The 23,783-nt window shown below is 43.6% G+C and overlaps 1 protein-coding gene across 2 annotated transcripts in view; it reads right to left on the bottom strand.

The window, feature by feature from the left end:
- The window catches only part of MAP1B (microtubule associated protein 1B), a 120,665-nt gene that overhangs the window by 18,305 nt on the left and 78,577 nt on the right, over positions 1 to 23,783 (bottom strand). For both annotated transcript variants that reach the window (XM_008167501.4, XM_065550135.1), the window contains exons 3-4: positions 17,252 to 17,334; positions 11,727 to 11,867 (exon numbers count right to left, since the gene is read on the bottom strand). In XM_008167501.4, coding sequence (XP_008165723.3) covers positions 11,727 to 11,867; positions 17,252 to 17,334 — 224 coding nt within the window. The remainder of the gene's footprint in view (positions 1 to 11,726; positions 11,868 to 17,251; positions 17,335 to 23,783) is intronic.

Consider the following 23,783-nt stretch of genomic DNA (forward strand, 5'->3'; position numbering starts at 1 on the left):
TTTTTCCACATGACAGTAGCCAATTCTAGGTGCTAAAGGAAACGGTTACTATCAGATTATTGCTGTACTGTTTTTAAATACAAAGGACCAGACTGTGCCTGGTCCCTTCTTAGGTGCTGAAGGCACCTCTTGCATCCTTCACAGAGAGGTTGGGTACAATGGGAGTCCTTATGCTCAGAGCATAATGTGAGGATTCCATGGTGCTGATGCTGCAATTAGTGCTACTCAATGCAAATGAACTGTGAACTTCTCCACTTCTCCTAACCAGCCAGTAGAGCTGGCGCCCCACCTAGGGGAGCACACATTATACCTTCTTTATGAGTCGTGATATAGCAGCATCCACAGAAGCTCCAGGAGGCATCTGAACCACAATACTTCCTGGAGCTCTTGCTGGAGCAGGATGCCTCCACATTATTCCCAACATGGGGCTGTATTCCACAATTCTTTCATTATTTTAATGCCTTTTGAATGGTCTGGCACCAAAAATAGCAGGCATCACGCCAGAACTAGTTTAACTGCTGGCCAGCTCTTGACAAGAAGAAGAGCTGACAAGTGCTAGAAAAAGTTGTATAGTGGAGGTGCGGAGAGCCACTGAACCAAACTGTAAACCCTGTATATAATGAAAACCACTTCAAGCCAGTGGGTGCGGCAGCACCACCAGTTCCAGCACCTCTGGGAGCTGATTTACTGCTTCAAAGTTAAAAAAAGAGTTGGGAACAAAACGTTTGTAAGATCATTAGGTTTCTGAAATATGGGAATTAAAGAGGCAGATCTGCATATTCTTAGTGTGCAATTTTGCAAATATACACATTTTGAATGGAACAATGGACTTCATAGCATTTATATATAATTAGATATTTAAAAGGCTATTAAATGGCAGTTGTATTAACACCATATGTTTAGTAATTAATCTCTGTATAACAGATAATTCATTAAATATCAATTTATATATGTAAACCCAGAGCAAAAGAGAGAACCACAGCTGAGTGTTGTGGCTAAAAATCCTTTTGACAACATTTTGATTAAAAAAATCATGGACCACATTCTGAGTTCTTTTGCCAGTTTAAATCCTGAATAACTCCACTGATTTCTCCAGTGTTGAACAACATTTTGAGACCCAAAATAGACACTGAACTGAAGGCTTCTATGAACAAAAAGTCCTGTGTTCACTACTAAAAGCTATTATTCTGTTCCAGTCTGAATTAAAGACATATGTTTGGTGGTCTCAGATTAGTAAACAGAAAATAAAAGCACATAATATTTCAACCCTTCACTGACAAATTTCCACTTTTCAGTTTGCTCTCAGAGTTCAGAAATCAGCACAGCTATGAAATGGCACCAAACTGAATGAGTCCTGGGGACTGGCATGGAAATAAACACACCAGGGCCAAATTCTACCCTTGGATACACATGAAAACTCCCAAGGCTGTCAGTGGTAGTTGCACATGTGCAGCCGAAGATAGAATCTGGCATCAAATGTTTCCCTTGGCTTCCAAAAGTCTCATATCTAGCAAAGACAGAAAACTTGTATCTTGAAAGTGGATAATGGTTTTCCCAGACTAGGATCTGATAGTGACTAATAATTTATTAAAAGACACCACAAGATATTCTGTTTGTGAGCCAAAACAAATTGTGACTGGAAAGGCCAGCTAAATGGTGACCTGGTGCTGCAAGTCTCTCCTTTGCCGCCACTGGGGGCCTATTGGGAGAACAGCAATAAAATGTTACTGCACCCACTACTGTCTCTGTAACCAGAAGAGAAGGGGGATTCAGAACTCCTGAATAACCTGGTACTTAGTATTCTGCATTGGCAGTTCACAAAATCCTGCCCACTAGGATCAATAAGTTACATGAACCTGACTGAATTACAGTTGCCCCCTACCATCAAGAATGGTTTTTACATACCCAGTGGGGCCTCCAGATTTAAATCCCAGTCATGGGGTAATCCCCACTGCATACACAGTTTCTATTTGTTTTATTGTAAATAAAGTATATGCAGGAGACTTCAACTCACTCATGACAAAGATATTACAAAACTGTTCAAGCATTTTTTTTTAATAATTCAGTCAAATAACTGAATATGGAGACCAAATGTCAATGTAATTTGTGAGAGAGACATGGTCGGTGAGATAATGTCTTTTATTGGACCAGTTTATGTTGGTACAAGAGACATGCTCTCGATTTCCAGAGAGCTCTTCTTCTCTGTTGAGCTCAAAAGCTCGTCTCTTCCACCAACATAAGTTGGCCCAATAAAAAAGATATTACCTCACCCATCTTGTCTCTCTCATATTCTGAGACTAACATGGCTACAATAACACTGCAAATGTAATTGAAGCATATTCACCATCTTGCAAACTATTACAAAATACTTTTCAGGGATAGTCAATTGTAATTTACATCTAAAAGAAAGACTTTGATAAAGATGATTTAGACTAGATTAGAGTTGAATAAACTGAAAATTTTGGACCATAAACTGGATTACCAAGAGGAATGGAGAGTACTATAATAATTAATGTTGTGTGTCTAGGAGACGTTTCATTTCAGTGGAACTCTGAAGATTTGTGTCTTGCTCTCCTATTTTTGTTGTTATGGAATTTATTTTCAGAATTTACTGAAAGTAAAATTCAACAGAGACACAGAATGAGATTATGGATGTTAGCCATACAAAAATAATCTACTGTGATGAGGCAAGAAAATCCGCCAATAAGCGCAGGACCCACCAAGATAGAGGAGGAACTTTGTCACACTGGTGTCAGCAGTGGGATTTTGGGGTGCACAGCGCAGCAGAAGAAGGAGGGTGATTTAAAAAAAAAAAAAAAAAAGGAGAGGGTTTATTTTTTTTTCACCACAATGGATGACGTAGTACGGGCACTGATACAAGCCACGGCGGCCCAGCAGGAGGCTACCCATGTCCAGGCAGCCGCCCAACAAGAAGCAGTGCGGCTGCAACAAGAGACTAATCATCTGCTGATGGACTAGGCTGCTCAAGACCGAGCTATGTTGCAGGAACTGGTAAACCAGGTAAAGACCCTTACAGAGCTGAACCGTGGCCATGATGGGATGCGGCTCATACGGGCCAGCCATTGGCTACAGAAAATGACGTCGGAGGATGATGTAGAGGCAGACCTTCTGGCCTTTGAGAGGACAGCCCTACGGGAGGCCTGGCCTCGAGATCAGTGGTCTGGCATCCTTGCCCCATTCCTGTGTGGGGAGGCCCAGAAGGCCTACCATGATCTCCCTGAAGAGGCTGCAGCAGACTACCCCCAGCTGAAAGCAGAGATCCTGGCCAGATCTGGGGTAACGACCGCAGTGCGGGCCCAGCGGTATCACGAGTGGAGGTTCCAGGAAGACAAAACCCCACGGTCCCAATTATATGACTTCATCCATCTCGCACGAAAATGGTTGCAAACAGAGTCCCAGAGTCCAGAAGAGATACTAGAGGTTCTGGTCATCGACCGATACATGAGGGCACTGCCACCAGATCTCCGCAAATGGGTAGGCCAGAACGATCTGTCCACCTATGATAAGATGATCACGCTGGTAGAAAGACGCATGACAGCCAGGGAATTGACCCGACTACCCAAGGAAAGCCCCCACATGATAGGGAAATGATTAGAAACAATTATAGGTGTTATGCATGTGGGGAGTGGGGACACATAGCAGCACAGTGTCCCAGCACCAAGGAGCCTATGCAATGCAATTTGGGGGATTGGGAGGTCCCGTGCTCCCTTATCCACCTTGCGGGCATCACATTAGCCCCATATAACTACACCAGGCTGGTGAAGATAAATGGAGCAGAGACTACAGCGCTTGTGGACTCGGGGAGTGCTATCACCCTTATATCGGGTAAGCTGGTAAAAAGTAGCCAGCTGCTACAAGCCAAACGCGTAGCAGTGACGTGCGTGCATGGGGCCATGAGCCATTACCCCACCATCCCAGTGGAGATAGAGGTTCAGGGGAACCCCATTGAGGTGACAGTGGGCGTAGTTCCTAAACTCCCATATCCTGTAGTCATTGGGAGGGACTATCCAGGATTTGATAATTTACTCCCCCGGGAGAGGCTGGAGGGAGGCGAGGACCCTGCTGGCAGCGATTCATCGTTGGGGGAATGTCAACCCCCAATGTTTTCTGAGTTTTCTCAGGATCTATTCTCAGCCCCCCAAAAGGCCCGGAAGAAAAAAAAAGAAAGGAAGGCCGCGAAGGCCTTGGGAACCCGGATCCTGACCCAGGGCCAGAAGACCGCGCTAGTAGGCAGATGGACACGAGCAGCCAACAGAGAAACTACCAACATGGAAGGTGAGTTAGAGGCTGGCCCCAGCCATGATGGTGACGAGCCATTGGAAGAAGCAGAAGCCGGCCCCTGGGAGCTCAGGCAGGTTAGTCCTGGGAGAGAGACTTTCGGGCGGGACCAGGCAGAGGACCCTAGATATGATAACATCAGGAAAGAGGTGGCTGAGATAGATGGGATACCAGTGGAGGGGAAGGTCCGGGGTCCAGGACCCTACTTTATAGTGAAGAAAGATCTCCTGTACCGTGTGGTGCAAATGCAGGAGCAGGAGATACATCAACTTCTGGTGCCACGAAAACATCAAAAAGCCATATTGAGCCTCGCCCACAGTCACCTGTTTGGAGGACACCTAGGGGTAGAGAAAACCCAGGCACGGATCCTGTGGAGGTTCTTCTGGCCAGGAGTACATGAAGATGTCAGGCGATACTGAACCTCTTGTCCAGAGTGTCAGCTACATAGCCCTCGCCCACACTTGCGGGCCCCTTTGATACCTCTTCCGATAATAGAGGTACCATTTGAACGCATAGCCATGGATCTGATTGGGCCCCTAGAGAAGACAGCTCGAGGCCAGCAACATGTGCTGGTTGTACTAGACTATGCAACCCAGTATCTGGAAGCCGTCCCCCTACGCAACACAGCTTCCAAGACAATAGCTAAGGAGCTAGTACAGATCTTTTCCCGGGTTGGACTACCCAAGGAGATACTGACTGATCAAGGGACACCTTTCGTGTCCAAGTTGATGAAAGATCTCTGTGCATTGCTTCATGTACAAGCCCTACGGAGCTCTGTATACCACCCACAAACAGATGGCCTTGTGGAAAGGTTCAATAGGACCCTCAAGGCCATGATCAGGAAAGTGGTGAGCCGGGATGGGAAAGATTGGGATACCCTATTGCCTTACCTCATGTTCGCCATCCGGGAAGTCCCACAAGCCTCCACAGGTTTCTCTCCATTTGAACTACTATACGGGCGCCACCCCCGGGGCATATTGGATATAGCCAGAGAAGCCTGGGAAGAGGAGCCAAATCCCGGAAGAAACATAGTCGAGCATGTACTGCAGATGAGGGATCGGATAGCCCGAGTTACATCCATTGTACGGGAACACTTGGGGAAAGCACAGGAGACCCAACGAACCCATTATAACCACCAAGCAAAGCTTCGACGGTTCCAACCAGGGGATCGAGTAATGGTCCTGGTGCCCACAGCAGAAAGCAAGCTGGGGGCCCAGTGGCAGGGACCCTATGAAGTGATTGAAGCCGTGAGAGAGGTAAACTATAAGGTGCGGCAGCCAGGCCGCAGGAAACCGGAGCAAATTTACCACATTAATCTTCTAAAACCTTAGCATGATTGAGAGGCATGCTTAGTCACCCAGGAGGATAACTTACATGAGCAAGTGAGGATATCACCCGACTTGACGCCAATCCAAAAGATTGAGGCAGCTGACATGATTAATCGCAACCAAGATGTGTTCTCTACAAAACCAGGGCGGACGACTGAGACCTATCACCATATCTGCACGATCCCCACACCCAAGGTAACACTGAGACCCTACCGAATCCCAGCGGCCAAAAGAGAAGAAATCAAGGCCGAAGTAAAGAAAATGTTAGAATTAGGGGTTATTGAAGAATCTTACAGTCAGTGGTGCAGTCCAATCGTTCTAGTGCCTAAACCTGACGGTACCACGAGATTCTGTAATGACTTTTGCCGACTGAATGAAGTATCCCAAAACAATGCATACCCCATACCACGCATCGACGAACTGATTGACCGACTGGGTAGTGTCCGATTCTTGACTACACTGGATCTGACAAAAGGGTATTGGCAGATTCCCCTGACCAAAGAAGCTAAAGAAAAGACAGCGTTCTCCACCCCGGATGGGTTATTCCAGTACACCGTCCTCTCTTTTGGGCTACATGGAGCCTCGGCCACATTCCAGCGCCTCATGGATAAGCTGCTGCGCCCCCATACTAGTTATGCAGCCGCATACCTAGATGATGTCATCATCCATACGCCAGACTGGGGAACCCACTTGGAGAAAGTTGAGGCAGTCCTACGCACCTTAAGGCGGGCTGGCCTCACCGCTAATCCTGCTAAATGCGCCACAGGGCTAGCAGAGGCTAGGTACCTGGGATATATTGAAGAAAGGGGTATAGTAAAGCCCCAAACTAATAAGCTAGAGGTGATTGAAAACTGGCCCCGGCCGACCCGAAAGAAGCAGGTCCGTGTGTTCCTAGGTGTGGTAGGCTACTACCGACATTTTATTCCCCACTTCGCCAGTAGGGCAAGTCCTCTAACGGACCTGGTGAAGGCCCGAGATCCAGACATGGTGAAGTGGACCGATGCAGCAGAGGGGACATTCATAGACCTTCGGACGGCCCTGTATAATGACCCCATACTCATAGCCCTGGACTTTAACAAGGAATTTATTTTACAAACAGATGCTTCCGAGGTGGTTGGGGGCGATTCTGTCGCAAATGATTGGAGAAGAAGAACACCCGATCCTCTACCTAAGCAGAAAGCTGCTCCCAAGAGAACAGAAGTATGCAGTAGTCGAGAGAGAATGCCTTGCTGTCAAATGGGCCATGGAGACACTGCGTTATTACCTCTTAGGCCGGCGATTTACTCTCGTGACGGACCATGCACCCCTCCAGTGGATGCAGAGAAATAAGGAAAAGAATGCAAGGGTCACCAGGTGGTTCTTATCCCTCCAACCATTCCAGTTCCGCATACGGCACAGGGCTGGATGCCACCACGGCAACGCTGATGGTCTATCACGAGTACACTGCCTGGCATCCCAAGTTGCCCAACCCTATGGTGTTGAGCAGAGGGGGAGGATATGTGATGAGGCAAGAAAATCCGCCAATAAGCGCAGGACCCACCAAGATAGAGAAGGAACTTTGTCACACTACCCAATGTGTATGGGTAACTAGTAAAAGCAGGAAAGGAATAAAATCTCAGAACAGCTGTTTTATGTTCACATGTCATCCTTACTAAGTATATAAACCAACTTATATAAGAGTATAAATAAATCTTATCCAAACATCACACATAGCTTTGTTTGGAAGAGAGCAAAGACAGGACAAAAAAGGGAGGGAGTAAAGAGAGGAAAGAGTAAGAGGAGGAAAATGGGAGAGCCATATTAATGGCAATCACAGAGAAAGGCTGGAAGGATAAGAGTAGAGAGAGAGGAAGCGAGGACAGGCAAACTGCAGCAGTAAAATTAAGCACATCTGAGTGGGATACAGATGGTGCCTAATTCCTTGTGCTGGACCTCTGCTCAGGGGTAAGTTTCAGTCTATAAAACACACATTATTATGGGAAGATAAAGTGGCATGAAGTGCTCTTCATTCAGAGCAGTGAGACAAAGTTTGATGGAGCGATAATGATAATTCAGTGCCTCTGATTTGGGTGCAGATGATGGTTTCCCATGTAGGGACAATTTTCAGGCAAGATCAGAGATTGTATGGGAAGAAGGTGGGTGAGTGGTCACTGAATTAGTGATGTTGATGGTCTGTTGCCTGGAAGATAATAGTCAGTCAAGCTTTTGTTTTACATTGATGAGAGGGATAGGTGTGTGATCACATTAAGCCACTGGTTGGACTGATCAGTGAAAAAGTGGGTGAGCAGCAGTTTTAGACACAAATCCCTTCAGCGTGGAGTAGCAAGTTCAGGAATACCCTGAAAAATGGCTTTGATGGAAGAACTGATTTTAAGGTTAAATTAGGTACATGAATCTAGGAGACTAGATCTACATTTGAAATGGTATAATGCACTGGTCCCCAAACTGTAGGACATGCCCCCTAAAGGGGTGTGAAGAAACATTTGGGGAGGCACGGCGGTGTTCAGGCCAGCCCCCAGCACTGCTATGTCCCCAGCTCCACTCTGGCCCCGGGCTGTGCTCCAGCCCTGCTCCCAGCCACAGCCATGGCTCTGCTCCCAGTCCCCATCTCTGCTCCCAGCCCCACTCCCAGCCTCACGCTGCCCCCTGCTCCACCCACAGCCCAGCTCTGCCCTTATTCCCTCTCTGCCCCGAGGCCAGCTCCACTTCAAGCCCCAGCTTTTCCCCCATCCCCAGTTCTGCCTCCGCCTCCACATTCAGCCCAAACTCCTCTGCTGGCCAACTGTGAAGTTATGGAGGTGGGCATGGAAGTTTCCATTACTGGTAAAGAGATGGGGTGCAACAAGAAACTTTTGGGCACCACTGGTATAATGTAATCATCCTCTGAAGATCCAATAATATTTTAATATTTTATTGCTCCCAAAAGTTTCTTCTGAAGTTTCTTTTCCTACTTATCAGGGTAAGTTGTCTCAAAGAAGAAAGTTGGCCAGAGGAAACTTTTTGCCAGAGGATGTTGTGAAGGCCAAGACTATAAGAGGGTTCAAAAAATAACTAGATAAATTCATGGAGGATAGGTCCATCAGTGGCTATTAGCCAGGATGGGCAGGAATGGTATCCCTAGCCTCTGTTTCCCAGAAGCTGGGAATGGGCAACAGGGGATGGATCACTTGATGATTACCTGTTCTGTTCATTCCCTCTGGTGCACCTGGCACTGACCACTGTCGGAAGACAGGATACTGGGCTAGATGGATCTTTGGTCTGATCAAGTATGGCCATTCTTATGTTCTTAAGATCAGCCTATGATGAGTCAACAGCAGGGTTCCTTTTGAGAGGGACAGGTGAGTTTGAAAAGAAAGTAGTTTGGGTATGAAAGAAGGGCAATGTTTGACCCTCCTTACTTGACAGCTCTAGTGGATTGTACCAGTAAGTGCTTTACATGTTAGGAATCCATCTGACCATGTCTCTCAAATGGTAGACTACACAGTAAAACAGAAGATCAGATAGACCTAGTCTGTCATTTTACCAAGACCTTTTTAATTATCTCATGGGAAACTCTTGAGTTCTTTTAGCCACACTAAATAAATTGTGAAAAAATTAGGCTGAGAACTTTAAAAGAAACATGCGTATGGTGTATAGAGTCTGGAGACTCTATTCCTTTCAGAATTTCAGCTTTGCTAATGAAGAGCATAGGCAGTTTCTCCCACTTTTTAATGTCATTGGTATGTTTTCAGCACTCTCCTCTCAGTTACGCTAATGCATACCTGTGAGGTTGCACTTTATATGATTTTATAAAAATATGCTAATGTAACTGGAATATGCTTCATGCAAAAGGTTTCTTGTAAGGTATCATTGCAAAGCTTATAATCTACTGAGTGTAATTATTCTATTTGTATAAATGTACCACTCTTGTATCTGAAACTAGAAATATGAAATAACTTTGAGGGCGTATTGTAATTATGCAAAGTGTGGGCCAATAATGGTGGTTTGGAATCTTGATGACTCCCATTAACCAGGACAATTGACTACCTCTAAGTTTTTCTGTATACCTGTGTGCTGGCAAGTGGGTAATGAAGTCTTACAGTGACATGTGATCATGTCACCTGAACTGGTATCCATCTTTAACCTGGTGCTTTTCCATGGGCGGGGGGACGACCCAGAGGGACAAAGGATTTCCACCTTATGCAAAAGTTATATAAGTGGGTGGAACAGAGAAAAGTGGAGAGCCATCATGAGAAATCCCCTAACTACTACCTGAGCTGGAACAAGGGCTGTACCAGGGGAAAGGACTGTGCCCAGACTAGGAAGGCATCCAGTCTGTGAAAGAAACTTATTGAAACATCTCTTAGGGTGAGATTTTATCTGTACTCAATTGTATTAGGCTTAGATTTGGTGTTTTATTTTATTTCACTTGGTAATTCACTTTGTTCTGTCTGTTACTACTTGGAAACACTTAAATCCTACTTTCTGTATTTAATAAAATCACTTTTTACTTATTAATTAACTCAGGGTATGTATTAATATCTGGGGGGGCAAATAGCTGTGCATATCTCTCTATCAGTGTTACAGAGGGCGAACAATTTATGAGTTAAGCTTTATACAGGGTTATAAGCTTTATACAGTTATAAGCTTTATACAGGGTAAAAAGAATTTATTTGGGGTTTAGATCCCACTGGGAGTTGGGCGTCTGAGTGTTAAAGATGAGAACATTTCTGTAAGCTGCTTTCAGTCAAGCCTACAGCTGTCAGGGGACATGGTTCAGACCTGAGTCTGGGTTTGCAGCAGGCTAGCGAGTCTGGCTCAAACCAGGCAGGGCACTGAAGTCCTAAGCTGACAGGGCAGGAAAGCAGGGGCAGAAATAGTCTTGGCACATCAGTTGACAGCTCCCAAGGGGGTTTCTGTGATCTAACCCATCACAATACCTATGAACTTCAGTGGAGTTGCACTGGTGCCCATGAAAGCAGAATTTGGCCCACAGTCTCTGTTGAGAGATGTTGGACCAAATTCTGTTCATAATTACCCTTGTGCAACCCCACTCTCTCAGAAGATGTTGCAAAGGTGTAACTTCGTATTATCTTTTTAGATCCAAGATGACAGTTGATACCAAGGAAAGATATCTGTTTTTTAAAACACTGTCTGTTCACACAGCGATAGATTTGTTAAAATGCATCAGTGTGGTTGCTCAGAGGGAGAGTGAATCAGATACATGGGGCAGCCAATGTGTAATGATGATTTCAAATTGTGAAGAGCTGCTGTTAGGACACTGGAATTGGATGTCTACAGTGATCTGGTAAGGGAGAAGTTGAAAATCATATGGCAGGCATTGCCTGTGGAAAGATCTGGATTTCTGAACTGGATTAAGCAACAGATTTCCTCACCTGAAAGGAATGACTTATTTACCCAACTGAAAATAGATTACTAACTACTCCATTCCCCTTCCCACAGTTTGGTTTTCTACAAATAAGGGTAGGATTTGGCCCTAATTTTGTATGCATTTTTAAAATCACATTGTTTTATTAATCAGACAGGGACGCAGTACATTGTGGCTTATATCTTGTCACACACTTGTACATGATGCTAATTTTTAGATGTCACATTGGTTTCAGATATTATGAACTCTGTCCTTCCCTATGCAGCAAAAATAAACAGATTTGTGTTGAATATATCAGTTGTTAATCCTACAGATTGCTGTGTGTCTTATTTAATGTTATCTACCAGGTAGTTGCTATCAGGCAAGAACTGATGTAAACAAGGTGTCAAACTTATTTGTAAAAGTAAAAGCCTTGTAAAAGTATACTGAATAAATAAGCTTTACATTTTAGACATGGGAATTTTACCTTCCATTTGTTAAAAGGCTCCCTGTTTTTTTATTTTGTAAAGTTATTATTGCAATTTGCCAAATTAAAATTTAATTTTGTTGTTAAATCAAAACTAAAGTAATGAATTAGACATTTTGAAGAAAATTGTGTACAGAGGGCCAAAGGACACCAACACTTAGGCATCAATGCTAGTTTCAAGTATATCAAGGTGGCCATCTTCAATGCATCGAAAAATATGTCATCATACTAAAACATTATGAAATTTTTTTTGTTAAGGACAAACCTCTTGGTCAGTGAAGATCTCAATGAAGTTCTGGAATGAGAAAGATCCTGATTGCAGGATGAGCTCTCCTGTGTTTTCAAAGCACTGGCCAGTTAGTACAAGAAGCTTGTGTCTTGCAGCATCTGTGATCATTAAGCGCACCTAAGGTAAAGAACAAAAGCACAAAAATTAAATGCAGCTACCACATTTCCAGCCTCTCTCTTCGGTCCAAACCCTGCTTTGCCTAATTTCAAACCCACCCACCCATTACTGGGTTTCTACTCTGTAACGTTCCACTCCATATGTTTTATGGAAATATGCATATGAGTGTGAATATGATGTAACTGGAATATGCTTTATGCAAAAGGTCTCCTGTAAAGTATCATAACAAAGGTTATAAACCATTGAATATATTCCTCCTATTTGTATGCATGTATCATTCTTGTATCTGAAGCTAGAAATATGAAGTACAACTCTGAGGTCCTCTTGAAATTATGCAAAGTATGGGCCATTAATGGTGGTTTAGAATCTTGATGGCTCCCATTGACTAGGACAATTGGTTGTAAATGGTTTATTTACCCGCAAACCTTCCTGTTTACGTATGGGCCAACCCAGGAAGAATGGACTAGGGGTCTTACCATGACATGTGATTATATCACGATACTGGAATCCATCTTAATCCTTGTACTTTTCCATTGATATGGGGGGTGGAAGCACAGACAAAAGATTCCCGCCTTGTGCCAAAGCTATAAAAGGGGGTGGAGCAGGACAAACAGGGCTGCCAGTCATGAGAAAAACCCTGCTTACCACCTGAGATGTCTGCTGGAACTAACAAGGACTGTACCAGAGGAAAGGATTGGGCCCAGACTAGGAAGGAGTCTAGTCTGTGAAAGAAGCTTATTGGAACATCTCTCAGGGTGAGATATTACCTGTAATCAGTTTCTTAATGTATTAGGCTTAGACTTGTGTGTTTTTGCTTTATTTTGCTTGGTGACTTACTTTGTTCTGTCTGTTATTATTTGAAACCACTTACATCCTACTTTGTATACTTAATAAAATCAGCCTTGTTTATTAATAAACCAGAGTAAGTGATTAATAGCTGGGGGAGCAAACAACTGTGCATCTCTTTCTATCAGTGTTATAGAGGGCGGACAATTTATGAATTTATCCTGTATAACCTTTATACAGAGTAAAATGGATTTATTTGAGGTTTGGATCCCATTGGGAACTGGGTGTCTGGGTGCTGGAGACAGGTAACCTGCTGAGCTGTTTTCAGTTAAGATGTAGCTTTGGGGGGCGTGGACCAGACCCTGGGTCTGTGTTGCAGCAGGCTAGTGTGTCTGGCTCAACAAGACAGGGTTCTGGAAGTCCCAAAAGCTGGCAGGAAACATGGGCTCAGTGGTCATTACAGCACATTAGGTGACAGTCCCAAGGGGATCTCTGTGACCAAACCCATCACATACTCTATTTATAAAGGACACTTAAAAAATATGTTGTTGTATCTGTGTTGGTACCAGAATATTAGAGAGACAAGGTAGGTGAGGTAATATCTTTTATTGGAGCAACTTCTGTTGGTGAGAGACACAAGCTTTCACACTTACACAAAGCTCTTCTTCAGGTCTGGGAAAGCTTGAAGGCTGTGTCTTCCACTAACAGAAGATAGTCCAATGAAAGATTCCTCCCAAAAAAGGTAGGCAGACAAATGGTTGACCTGTTATAGTGTACAGAACATGTTGTGCTAAAGTCATCCCTAATGTAATTCCATTGACACTCAGGGAGAGTTACACAGAATACCTAACTTATCTCACTTAAAAAAGAAGCAGAAAGAAAAAACAGTAAAGGAAAAATTAAAGGGGAGGGAATAAAAATGAGTGGAGAACAGGTACAATGAACAAATAAAACTGAAGAGACTGAAAAAGGAGCAAAGGACAGTGAAAAATTAAAATAAAAAAAGTTACAATGGACCAAATTTATTCCTGGTGTACTGCTTCTGGATGTCAATGGAGTTATATCACGGACAATTTTGGCCCAACATGACCTCTACACTGTAACAGGTCAAACATTTGTATCTGCCTACCCTTTTTTTGGGAGCAATGTTCTTCTTTCCCCAATGCATAGCACTACCTGCTCTTTAGCTAGAAAAACTTTACTGACAACTAAATTTATCATGAAGAAAAAAACAGGTATAAATGTAATGAAAAACTGTACAAACTTGGACTAGTTTTGTGAACTAAAAATAATCTGCCAAATTCATGAACGCTTATGCGCTCCAATATTCACCCATTCCTAACTTTAACCAATAGGAAATAGTCAGGTACACAATCTGTGTGATGCTCACAGTCAGAAAAAAATGGACACTGTACTGTGCTGGCACAGTATATTATTCTGAATAGACATTAGCAAATTGTATGGATGCTTGTTGGTTCAAAGAGATTACTACTGGTAGAACAAGTTTTTGAAGTTTTAAAGTAGATACTGAATATTAAAACTCTCTCTCTCTCTATTTATATATATACTCTTTATCTTTACAGATTATTTTCACTTTCAAAACAGCCTTCACTACATCTGATAATTCCTAAGTTTTACTACTGCTCTGTCACTGCTTGTAATACTTGACAGCCTTTTGTCAAAGTAAAGCTTGTAGAGCTAGAGGGATGTCTGCTGGCTAAATATGACTGGAATCCAACTGAGTTTTGTGTAAAGAACTGTGTTCTTGAATACATTTTTTGCAAAATATTTCTAAGCCACAAAACAGCATCTCTCAGCACTCCCAGCAAGCCAGTTTTATAACTTTATATATTGATTGTTAAGTGATCAATTGCCCTAAATTATTCTGTCTCATGCCAGGAAGGATGCAGTATTGACCTAAATCTCTGTTCAACCACTCTGTTTTTAGAATGTGTTGAAAGGGGCCACTGAAGACTTTGGATCAGGAAGACTTCCGTTTTGATCTTATTAAAGAAATGGCCCCAAAGTTTGAACAGCAGAAGGACCCCGTAATTAAAAGCAGGCCTAATACGGGCTTGTCACTAATTGTGTTGGATGATAAAATCCAACAATATCCTTGGTGGGTCAAAGATTTCTGTTTCAGAAGAGAACATTGATAAGTGCACCCAGCTGGCTGATGTATGTCGCTCAAGTCTCATCTGTTTTAGTTGTATTAAAATCCATTAAAGAACTGGCTTCCTTCTTTAATTTTTTTTTCTCTTTGCAGGAGCAGTTCTGGGCAGTCAGCCAGCTTATGTATAAAACCACCAGCTTTTTCAGCCACAAAATTACTTCCTGTCTCATGAACCACCGATACATGACTGTCATATAATTCCCCTCAATTTTGTTTATTAACTGATAATTAAAGAGTTTCTACAGAGATAAAGAACTATGACAGAAACAAAACAAAAAATACTTGCAGTTTTTAGAACATAATACATAGCATGCATGGAAAAAAATGAAGAGACAAAGATAAAAAGAGTATAATGATGGCCTAATGGGGGACTATCCGAATTCTGTGTATTGATATAAGACCATTACTTTTAAAATAAATTGTAATAAGGTAGTATAAAATGGACCGAGATATGTTGTGTTCAACCCTAGCCTTGGTTGAAGCCCTATATTGTTCAAAGTAGATGAAAAGTATCAGGATGTCGCATGTTGTTGAAAGAAAGCCCAGAATTAAGTCAAATATATGGTGTTTAATGAGTTTGTCTGGCCCAAAGAAATAGCTAATCAGAAGTTTTCCAGATGTGGTAAAGTTATAAAATTGTTATAGCAACAGAGCAGAATCTTCTTAAAATGAGAGAAACTGTCCATATACAGACTATAGGAAATGTATTTTGTTTTGGCAGTTTTGATGGGACAAGAATATTGCCTGTTTTGGACACTTCTTTCCTAGGGAGTATTTGCAGCTTACTGAACATGGTAGGATTTTTAGGCAGCATCCTGCTCAATGCATAAACCCGCATCACTAATACGGTCATCATTACCACAGGGCAGGTCCCAAGGATTTACAATCACACCATGAGCCTTCTTCTTTCCCACTCTGACAGATATTCCATCCTGACTAGACAAGGAGATGGAACCAAATGACATCATCCCCTCCCTGGCTGTGTCCTGAGCTACTCCTGCGATATGAACTTAATGTTCCTGATTGCCATATGGTGGGGTGAGATGGCTATTTCTACTCCCACTTTTTTCCTTCTTCCACTTTCTTAATTCTCATTTTGACTTTTGCCCAATGACAGTCTGGCTTAGCTAGCTAAGATAAAATTAACCTTGTAACTTTTGGCTGTTACCAGTTTGGCAGAATGAAAGCATTGAAGAACAGCCAAATCTCAGGAAAAAACAAACAACAAAAAAAACCTTTACCTCCCACAGACTGGTTAGAGGAAATTAAGAGAAACCTACCCAAACATTTTCCAGAGCCAGGGCAGTAAAGCCAGGGTGCAGGAGTTACTAACTGGCCTGCATGCCAACTGCTTTTCCTATGGTCTTCCATCATTTGAACTGCAAGCCTCAGAGACAGAAGCTGCATTTTCCTACCTTTTGCCATTCTTTCTTGCCCCCCCCCCTTGTGATGTTTTTCTTCCTTTATAAGAAGAAAGGGGATCAGACTTTAACAGCAGAACCTAAGAGCTGCCACTTGAACTGACTCTCTCTTTTCTCATTAAATAAATGTGCTGCAATTTAAGAGATTCTATAACAGCAGAGGAAATAAGAGAAATTGTAATAAAGATGACTTACTTGACGTTTAAAGGTTTAAACATTTTGATTAGCATATCCTCCTTTTAGTTATGTGTGTTTAATGTTACACAATGTTAGTAAGAATCTCTTCTTTGGTAGTGTACAGCAATTAAAACTACATCCCTGGCAACAAAATACCCATTTGAAGGTTTTATACTTCTAATATGTTCAGAGGGGATCATCCATATATTCACTGAAAATTATTTGTTAACTGCATAAGTATCCCTATTTTTATCTGCCACACCTTCCTGGATGGAATGCTGCTTTGCCTCTCTCTCTAAGAGGGGTCTTGAGATACATGGCTGGTGCTTTGACTCTCTTCTAAAGAGTATGCGGGACTTGGAGATCTCTTGTTCTGTGATAGCCTCCAACTCTGTTGATCACGGCATGTGATTTCTTGGAGGAAAGATGTTATATATATATGATAATCCTTCTCAAAGATCTAAAATGGTCTCAGAGGACCTGGTTTATATCAAGTTTAAAATAGACATACAGAACCAAGCCAGGGAGGGGTGCGGGAGCAGCAACACAAGAGCTCTCATCGCAGTTGCCTCCACTTGATCAAAAACAGATTTTAGTGGGTTGTTGGAAATGTAACCCTGAGAAAGGAGATATGAGTATTCCTGTTGTATGTTCTTTAAAATCCTATTATGGGAAAGGGAAACAAGAGGAAGAGATAAGAGAAGGCTGACACTTTTACTGACATTCACTCCCATATGTTCATTTATCTACAGTCAGAATACCCTTTCCTCTTATTCACTTATGGTGCTTTTATGACACATCCAATAAGACATTTCCAGCTGACTTACCTCAGTACTAACTGCTTCATCTGAAGGGTTAATCAGGACTACTGTTTCTAAGACATCACTTCTGTGGTGAAGGATTTTCTGACCTGTAAGCACAGGAGAGGAATAAAGAACCATAAAGCTTCGTAAGTTAAAACCAACACTTATTTCACCTAAGCACATGTCCTCCAGGGGCCATCTCTCACGGCACCCAGAGCAAGGGCACTGTCAGTGTCACCTACATGCATCCAGAGATGCCACCAATGTTCCCCTGGATGGGCCAGATCCACTGCTGAAGGTCTTCACCAACTGGCAGTAGCACCTACCCATCTCTTCCAACTTCCCTTTGTGACTGAATTATTCCTTGGTGTACCTGTTGGTCTGTCTGAATTAAATTATAAGGTCTTCTGAGTGGGGATCATGGGCCAGCTTTTACGGGCCAGCTGAGGACCTGTCCCCATGTCTTTAATGTGTTTTTTAAGCTACTTCACCTATACACTCTATGAATAAGAACACTCTATGAATAATTTTCTGGGAGAAATTATTTATCAAACATGCAGGATCCTTGCAATGTTCCTGTCCCATATTACTTGATCTTTCAGTTGTACACAGAATTTCTAACGGTCAATGTTATTAAATAAGAATGAACAGACATTCAATATGCAGGTTCCTAAATGAATAAAGTCTGTGTGGTTTTGGTGCTGTGTCATGGCACATTGGCTTTCATAGTTAGTAGTTAGTCTGTCTCCGTATTTAATAGTGATATTCATCTCCCTGGGAGTGGGTTCCCTAAAACACAACAGGGCTCTTGACATTTTCTTTCTTATGTTAATTGGTGATATGCTTATCAGCATTTTTTCTGTGAGAACTGCAGCAAGATTAATTAGCAGCCTTATTGTGAAGGGAATGCCATCCAGAAACCCTAACTGGCAATTAGTCCAACAACCAGAATAACTGTCTCTTGCAAGCAGCATCTTGGTGTCAATTTAATTAATTAATTATGGCTTAAAGGAATGTGCAAGGAGCCCAGAGTAAACTGCCCATTGGCTAAGTTGGAAAATTCCTCTTAAAAACCTTAATATTAATAAATAAATCAGAAGCAAGCAGCATGTCTGGAAACACTTCCGAAGAGGGTGGTGTTGATTCAACCTGGGTTGCAGGCATCTGTAGCTTCCCATGCAGCCTCACCGTCCCATTTTAAAGATTCCCTTGCAAGAGAATCCAGCACAGGAGTGCCACTGATATATTGGTGCTGCACATAGCACTTCCTCAGCATTACCAGCATAAGCTCCTCTTTCTGCAATACCAGAGGATCATCATGTTTGTGATGATTCTTCACATATCCTTCCCATCCTTGTGACCCAGCAGGAAGAGAAGAATGAAACTAACAAGACTTAACTGAGTTACACTTTGCTGTTTCTCTTATGGGTCCCTCTAGGAAAAGAGCAGCAATCCTGAGGGACCACACAAGAGACACAGAAGGGGAGGAAAGACATGGAAATGAGGATGAGACAGGCACAAACAGGAATGAGAGAAAGGTGAACAGAAATATACAACCAGCTGATGGAAGAGGGATGAAGCATACAAATGGAGGAGGACAGACACTCGAGCATCAGGCTAGTGGCAGACCAGGAGAATTAAGGGCTGAGCTTGATCTTCCATTCTCTGTGCCAGCAAGTGAGGAGTGTTGTAGAGGCAGTGCATTCAGCCCCTGAGAGAATAAGTATGTGGCTGTCTCATCCTCATTTCCATGTCTTTCATGTCTGGTAGCCCTTTTAGGTTGACTCATGGAGTAGTATCAACAGTCTCTGGAGGAAGCTCTGCCAGAAGGAGGCAGATTGTGAAATATCATTTTTAGAACAAGGGTAGTAAAAGGAGAAACCTGTCAGACCACTACAATGGAAGACTGAAGCAAAGAAAAAACCAAAAACAAAGAGGAGAAAAGAGAAAAAGTCTATGTGTGTCAGAAATAAAAGCTGTGGAGGGAAAAAATAAACATACAAAATCCTGGGGAGATGAAGACACACAATGAAAAGAGGACAGAACTAATAAAAAAGGAAAGAAATACAAAATGGGTAGTATAATTTAAGAGGAGAGATTGTATTTAAAGATTTTTGGCTAATAATACTGTGGGGAAGTACCTCGAAGCAGCATCCTGGAAACCCCATATTCACCCGTGTCATATAATTATGATATATTTCATACAAAGCATGCCATGTAAGATATCATGTGAAAGATCCTGATCTGCTGAAACCCACAGTTCTGTCCAAATATGTATATTGTTAGTGCGTATGATGTTATGAGATTTTGCTGTATGGTTGTTAGTGAAGTACGTTGTGAGTTTGGAAGTCGCCCAATGCTAATTCTCCAGTGACAACAACAAAGGAGGTGACCAACACCCTGGTGGGCGTAGAACGATTATCATCAGCCATTGACCAGCAGGAGAATAGTAAACAAGGGATTAACAATTCAATGACAGTTGAGCAAGCACCACACAATGGGGACTGCTCAACTTTATGACTCAGTTGCACAAGACCACACCAGGGGGATTGCTCAATCCTGTGACTAAGCAAAGCCCACTAGGCTAGTATCTTCCAGGCACATGGAATGAAGATATAAAATAGGGGACAGTGGCATCATGCTTTGGCCTCTCTCTTCTCCTACCTATGCTAACACTGAGAAGACAAAGACTTGAACTGAGGAAACTGGTCCCAGGCTTAAAGGGGAAGCCTGTGTGTTAAGAACTGTAACATCTGCTGGGGCGAGAAAACTGCTTGATCCAAATACCTAGTCTAATAAGGTTTAAGATTTAGACTGGCGCTTACATTTTATTTTCTTTGACCTTTTGTGCCTAAAACTTATAATCACTTAAAATCTATCTTTTCTGTAGTTAATAAATCTGTTTCAGATTTTACCTAAAACAGTGTGGTTTGCTTGAAGTGCTTGGGAAATCTCAGCTGAGTTTACAAAGGTTCGTGTGTCTCCTCTCCACATCGAGGGGTGGACTGGGCAATGAACTTACCCTGGTCAGGCTTCTGACCAGGGCAAGATGGCTCAGTTCTTGGATGCAAGGCAAGGGGCTTGGGAGATTTGCTGGTGCCCTTCTGTGTGTGATTTGTGAGTGGCTCAGGGACCATCTTTGCAATCTAGTTGGATGTGTGGCTCCACATGCTGTTGTGCTGAGTGAGAGCAGCACCCGGAGAGGTTTGCTGCCTGTCACTAGCAAAGCACCGTGAGAGACAGCCCAGGCTGGAAAGTTAAGGAGACACAACAGTATCCCAGTTCCAGGGTGTACCCAGGGATCCCGTCACAAATACGGACAGCTTAAAGAAACTCAGTAATTGCGCCAGCTATTTTTTTCTATTTATGTTACTTGAAAGAGAGCATGAAAGTATGTACTGGTGAATGGGGGAGGGGCAGGCATCACTCCTTGACAGCAAGATTTAGGGTTAGCATTCCAATCTGTAACTTGATTTTCATACATTCACCTGTATCTCCCCAACCGAAACACATATTTAGGCCTAACTTCAATAAAACCTCCATCTAATTCCTTTACCACAGAAACTTTAGACTCTAAAGTTTAGAGGGCCCTCTAAAATGTAATATGTCAAGGATTCTGCTGGCTTCCTCAGTGAAGAGATTAGGCAGTCTATAGAATATGGCCTTTAGTGTTGGGAGGAGAACAAAAAACCGGTCATCCTTCACTTACTGCAAAGATTTCCTATATGATAATTTGGTGGCAATGAATGAAAATTCTGTTCCGTGCCAAAGTATATGTAAGGATGCACAATTCCAGTTTAACACAAAGAATCAAATTCTGACTTCAGTGAAACTGCTCCAGTTTACACTTCTGTAACTGCAATCTGGATTTGTATCTAAGGCCTGGTCTACACTACGAGTTTAGGTCGACTTTAGCAGCGTTAAATCGAATTAAGCCTGGACACGTTCACACGACGAAGCCCTTTCTTTCGACTTAAAGGGCCCTTTAAACCGGTTTCTTTACTCCACCTCCGACGAGGGGATTAGCGATAAAATTGGCCTTAGCAGGTCGGAATTGGGGTAGTGTGGACGGAATTCGACGTTATTGGCCTCCGGGAGCTATCCCACAGTGCTTCATTGTGACCGCTCTGGACAGCGCTCTCAACTCAGATGCACTGACCAGGTAGACAGGAAAAGCCCCGCGAACGTTTGAATTTCATTTCCTGTTTGCCCAGCGTGGAGAGCACAGGTGACCAGGCAGAGCTCATCAGCACAGGTAACCGTGATGGAGTCCTAGGATCTCAAAAGAGGTCCATCATGGACCGAACGGGAGGTACGGGATCTGCTCGCCATATGGGGAGATGAATCAGTGCTAGCTGAACTTCGTAGCAGTAAACGAAATGGCAAAATATTAGAAAAGGTCTCCAAGGACATGAAGGATAGAGGCCATAACAGGGACGCACAGCAGTGCCGCGTGAAAATTAAGGAGCTAAGGCAAGCCTACCACAAAGCCAGAGAGGCAAACGGAAGGTCCGGGGCAGAGCCGCAAAAATGCCACTTCTACACGGAGCTGCATGCTATGCTAGGGGGTGCAGCCACCACTACCCCAACCGTGTGCTATGACTCCGTCACTGGAGAAACACACAGGGAAGCGGGTTCGGGGTATGAGGAAGAGGAGGATGAAGATAATGTAGATAGCTCACAGCAGCAAGGAAGTGGAGAAACCGGTTTCCCCAACAGCCAGGATATGTTTATCACATAACTCCCATAAGCCAGTAACTCCTGAACTCACCCAAGGCGTGCTCCCAGACCCTGAGGGCACACAGGGGACCTCTGGTGAGTGTACCTTTGTAAATATGACACATGGTTTAAAAGCAAGCATGTTTAATGATTAATTTGCCCTGGCAATCGCGGCCAGTACAGCTACTGGAAAAGTCTGTTAATGTGTATAGGGATGGAGCGGAAATCCTCCAGGGACATCTCCAGAAAGCTCTCCTTCATGTACTCCCAAAGCCATTGCAAAAGGTTTCTGGGGAGGGCTGCCTTATCCCGTCCGCCATGGTAGGACACTTTACCACGCCAGGCCAGTAGCATGTAGTCTGGAATCATTGCATAACAAAGCATGGCAGCGTATGGTCCCGGTGTTTGCTGGCATGCAGACAACATCCATTCCTTATCGCTCTTTGTTATCCTCAGGAGAGTGATATCATTCACAGTCACCTGGTTGAAATGGGGCGATTTTATTAAGGGGACATTCAGAGGTGCCCCTTCCTGCTCTGCTGAACAGAAATGTTCCCCGCTGTTAGCCACGCGGTGGGGGGGGAGGGGTGAAGTGATCATCCCCGATAATGGGGTGTGGGGGGGAGGAAGGTTAGTTGGGTTTGTGCTGTATGTTAACCCGGAAACCGCAGCCTCTCCTTTTACATTGCAAACCCATTTTAAATGGCCAACCCAACGGGTGCTTGGAATGGGAAATGAGGGCGTTACTGTTTGAAACCATTCCCACATGTTAAGAAGGTTAAAAAAGCCAAAAGACTGTGGCTTACCATGGCTGCCTGCAAGCCGAAATCTGTTGCCTGGCACTGCGTGAGTGATCTCTCACACCAAACCGGCAGGCCCTCAATATAAGAGGAAAAATGCGACCTTGTAACAAAAGCACATGTGTTGTGTAATGTGAACAGCAAAATTTAACGTGAACGAGTGTACCCATTGTTCTCTAAAATGTGTCTTTTTTAACGACCTCTCCCTTCTCCTCCACCAGCTGCAAATGTTTCTCCTTCACAGAGGCTAGTGAAGATTAGAAGGAGAAAACGGCGGACTCGGGATGACATGTTCTCGGAGCTCCAGATGTCCTCCCACGCTGAAAGAGCACAGCAGAATGCGTGGAGGCAGTCAATGTCAGACTACAGAAAAGCACAGTATGAACAAGAGGAGAGGTGGCGGGCTGAATCGCGGGATGAACAGAGCAAGTGGCGGGCTGAAGATGATAGGTGGTGTCAGCTTGCAGACAGAAGGCAAGAGTCGATGCTCCGGCTGCTGGAGCATCAAACTGATATGCTCCAGCGTATGGTTGAGCTGCAGGAAAGGCAGCAGGAGCAGAGACTGCCGCTACAGCCCCCTGTGTAACCAACAGCCCTCCTCCCCAAGTTCCATAGCCTCCTCACCCAGACGCCCAAGAACACAGTGGGGGGGGGGCCTCCGGCCACCTAGTCACTCCACCCCAGATGATTGCCTGAGCATCAGAAGGCTGGCCTTCAATAAGAGTTAAAGTTTTAAACTGCAGTGTGTCCTTTTCCTTCCCTCCTCCCCCACCCATCCCGGGCTACCTTGGCAATTATCCCCCTAGTTGTGTGATGAATTAATAAAGAATGCATGAATGTGAAATAACAATGACTTTATTGCCTCTGCAAGTGGTGCTCGAAGGGGGGAGGAGAGGGGAGGGTGGTTGGTTTACAGGGAAGTAGAGTGAACTGGGTGGGGGGGGGCGGAGGGTTCATCAAGGAGAAACAAACAGAAGTTTCACACCGTAGCCTGGCCAGTCACAAAACTCGTTTTCAAAGCTCCTCTGATGCGCACC

This window comes from Chrysemys picta, chromosome 6 (genome assembly GCF_011386835.1).
Source record: "Chrysemys picta bellii isolate R12L10 chromosome 6, ASM1138683v2, whole genome shotgun sequence".
In the NCBI taxonomy this organism is placed as follows: domain Eukaryota; kingdom Metazoa; phylum Chordata; order Testudines; family Emydidae; genus Chrysemys; species Chrysemys picta.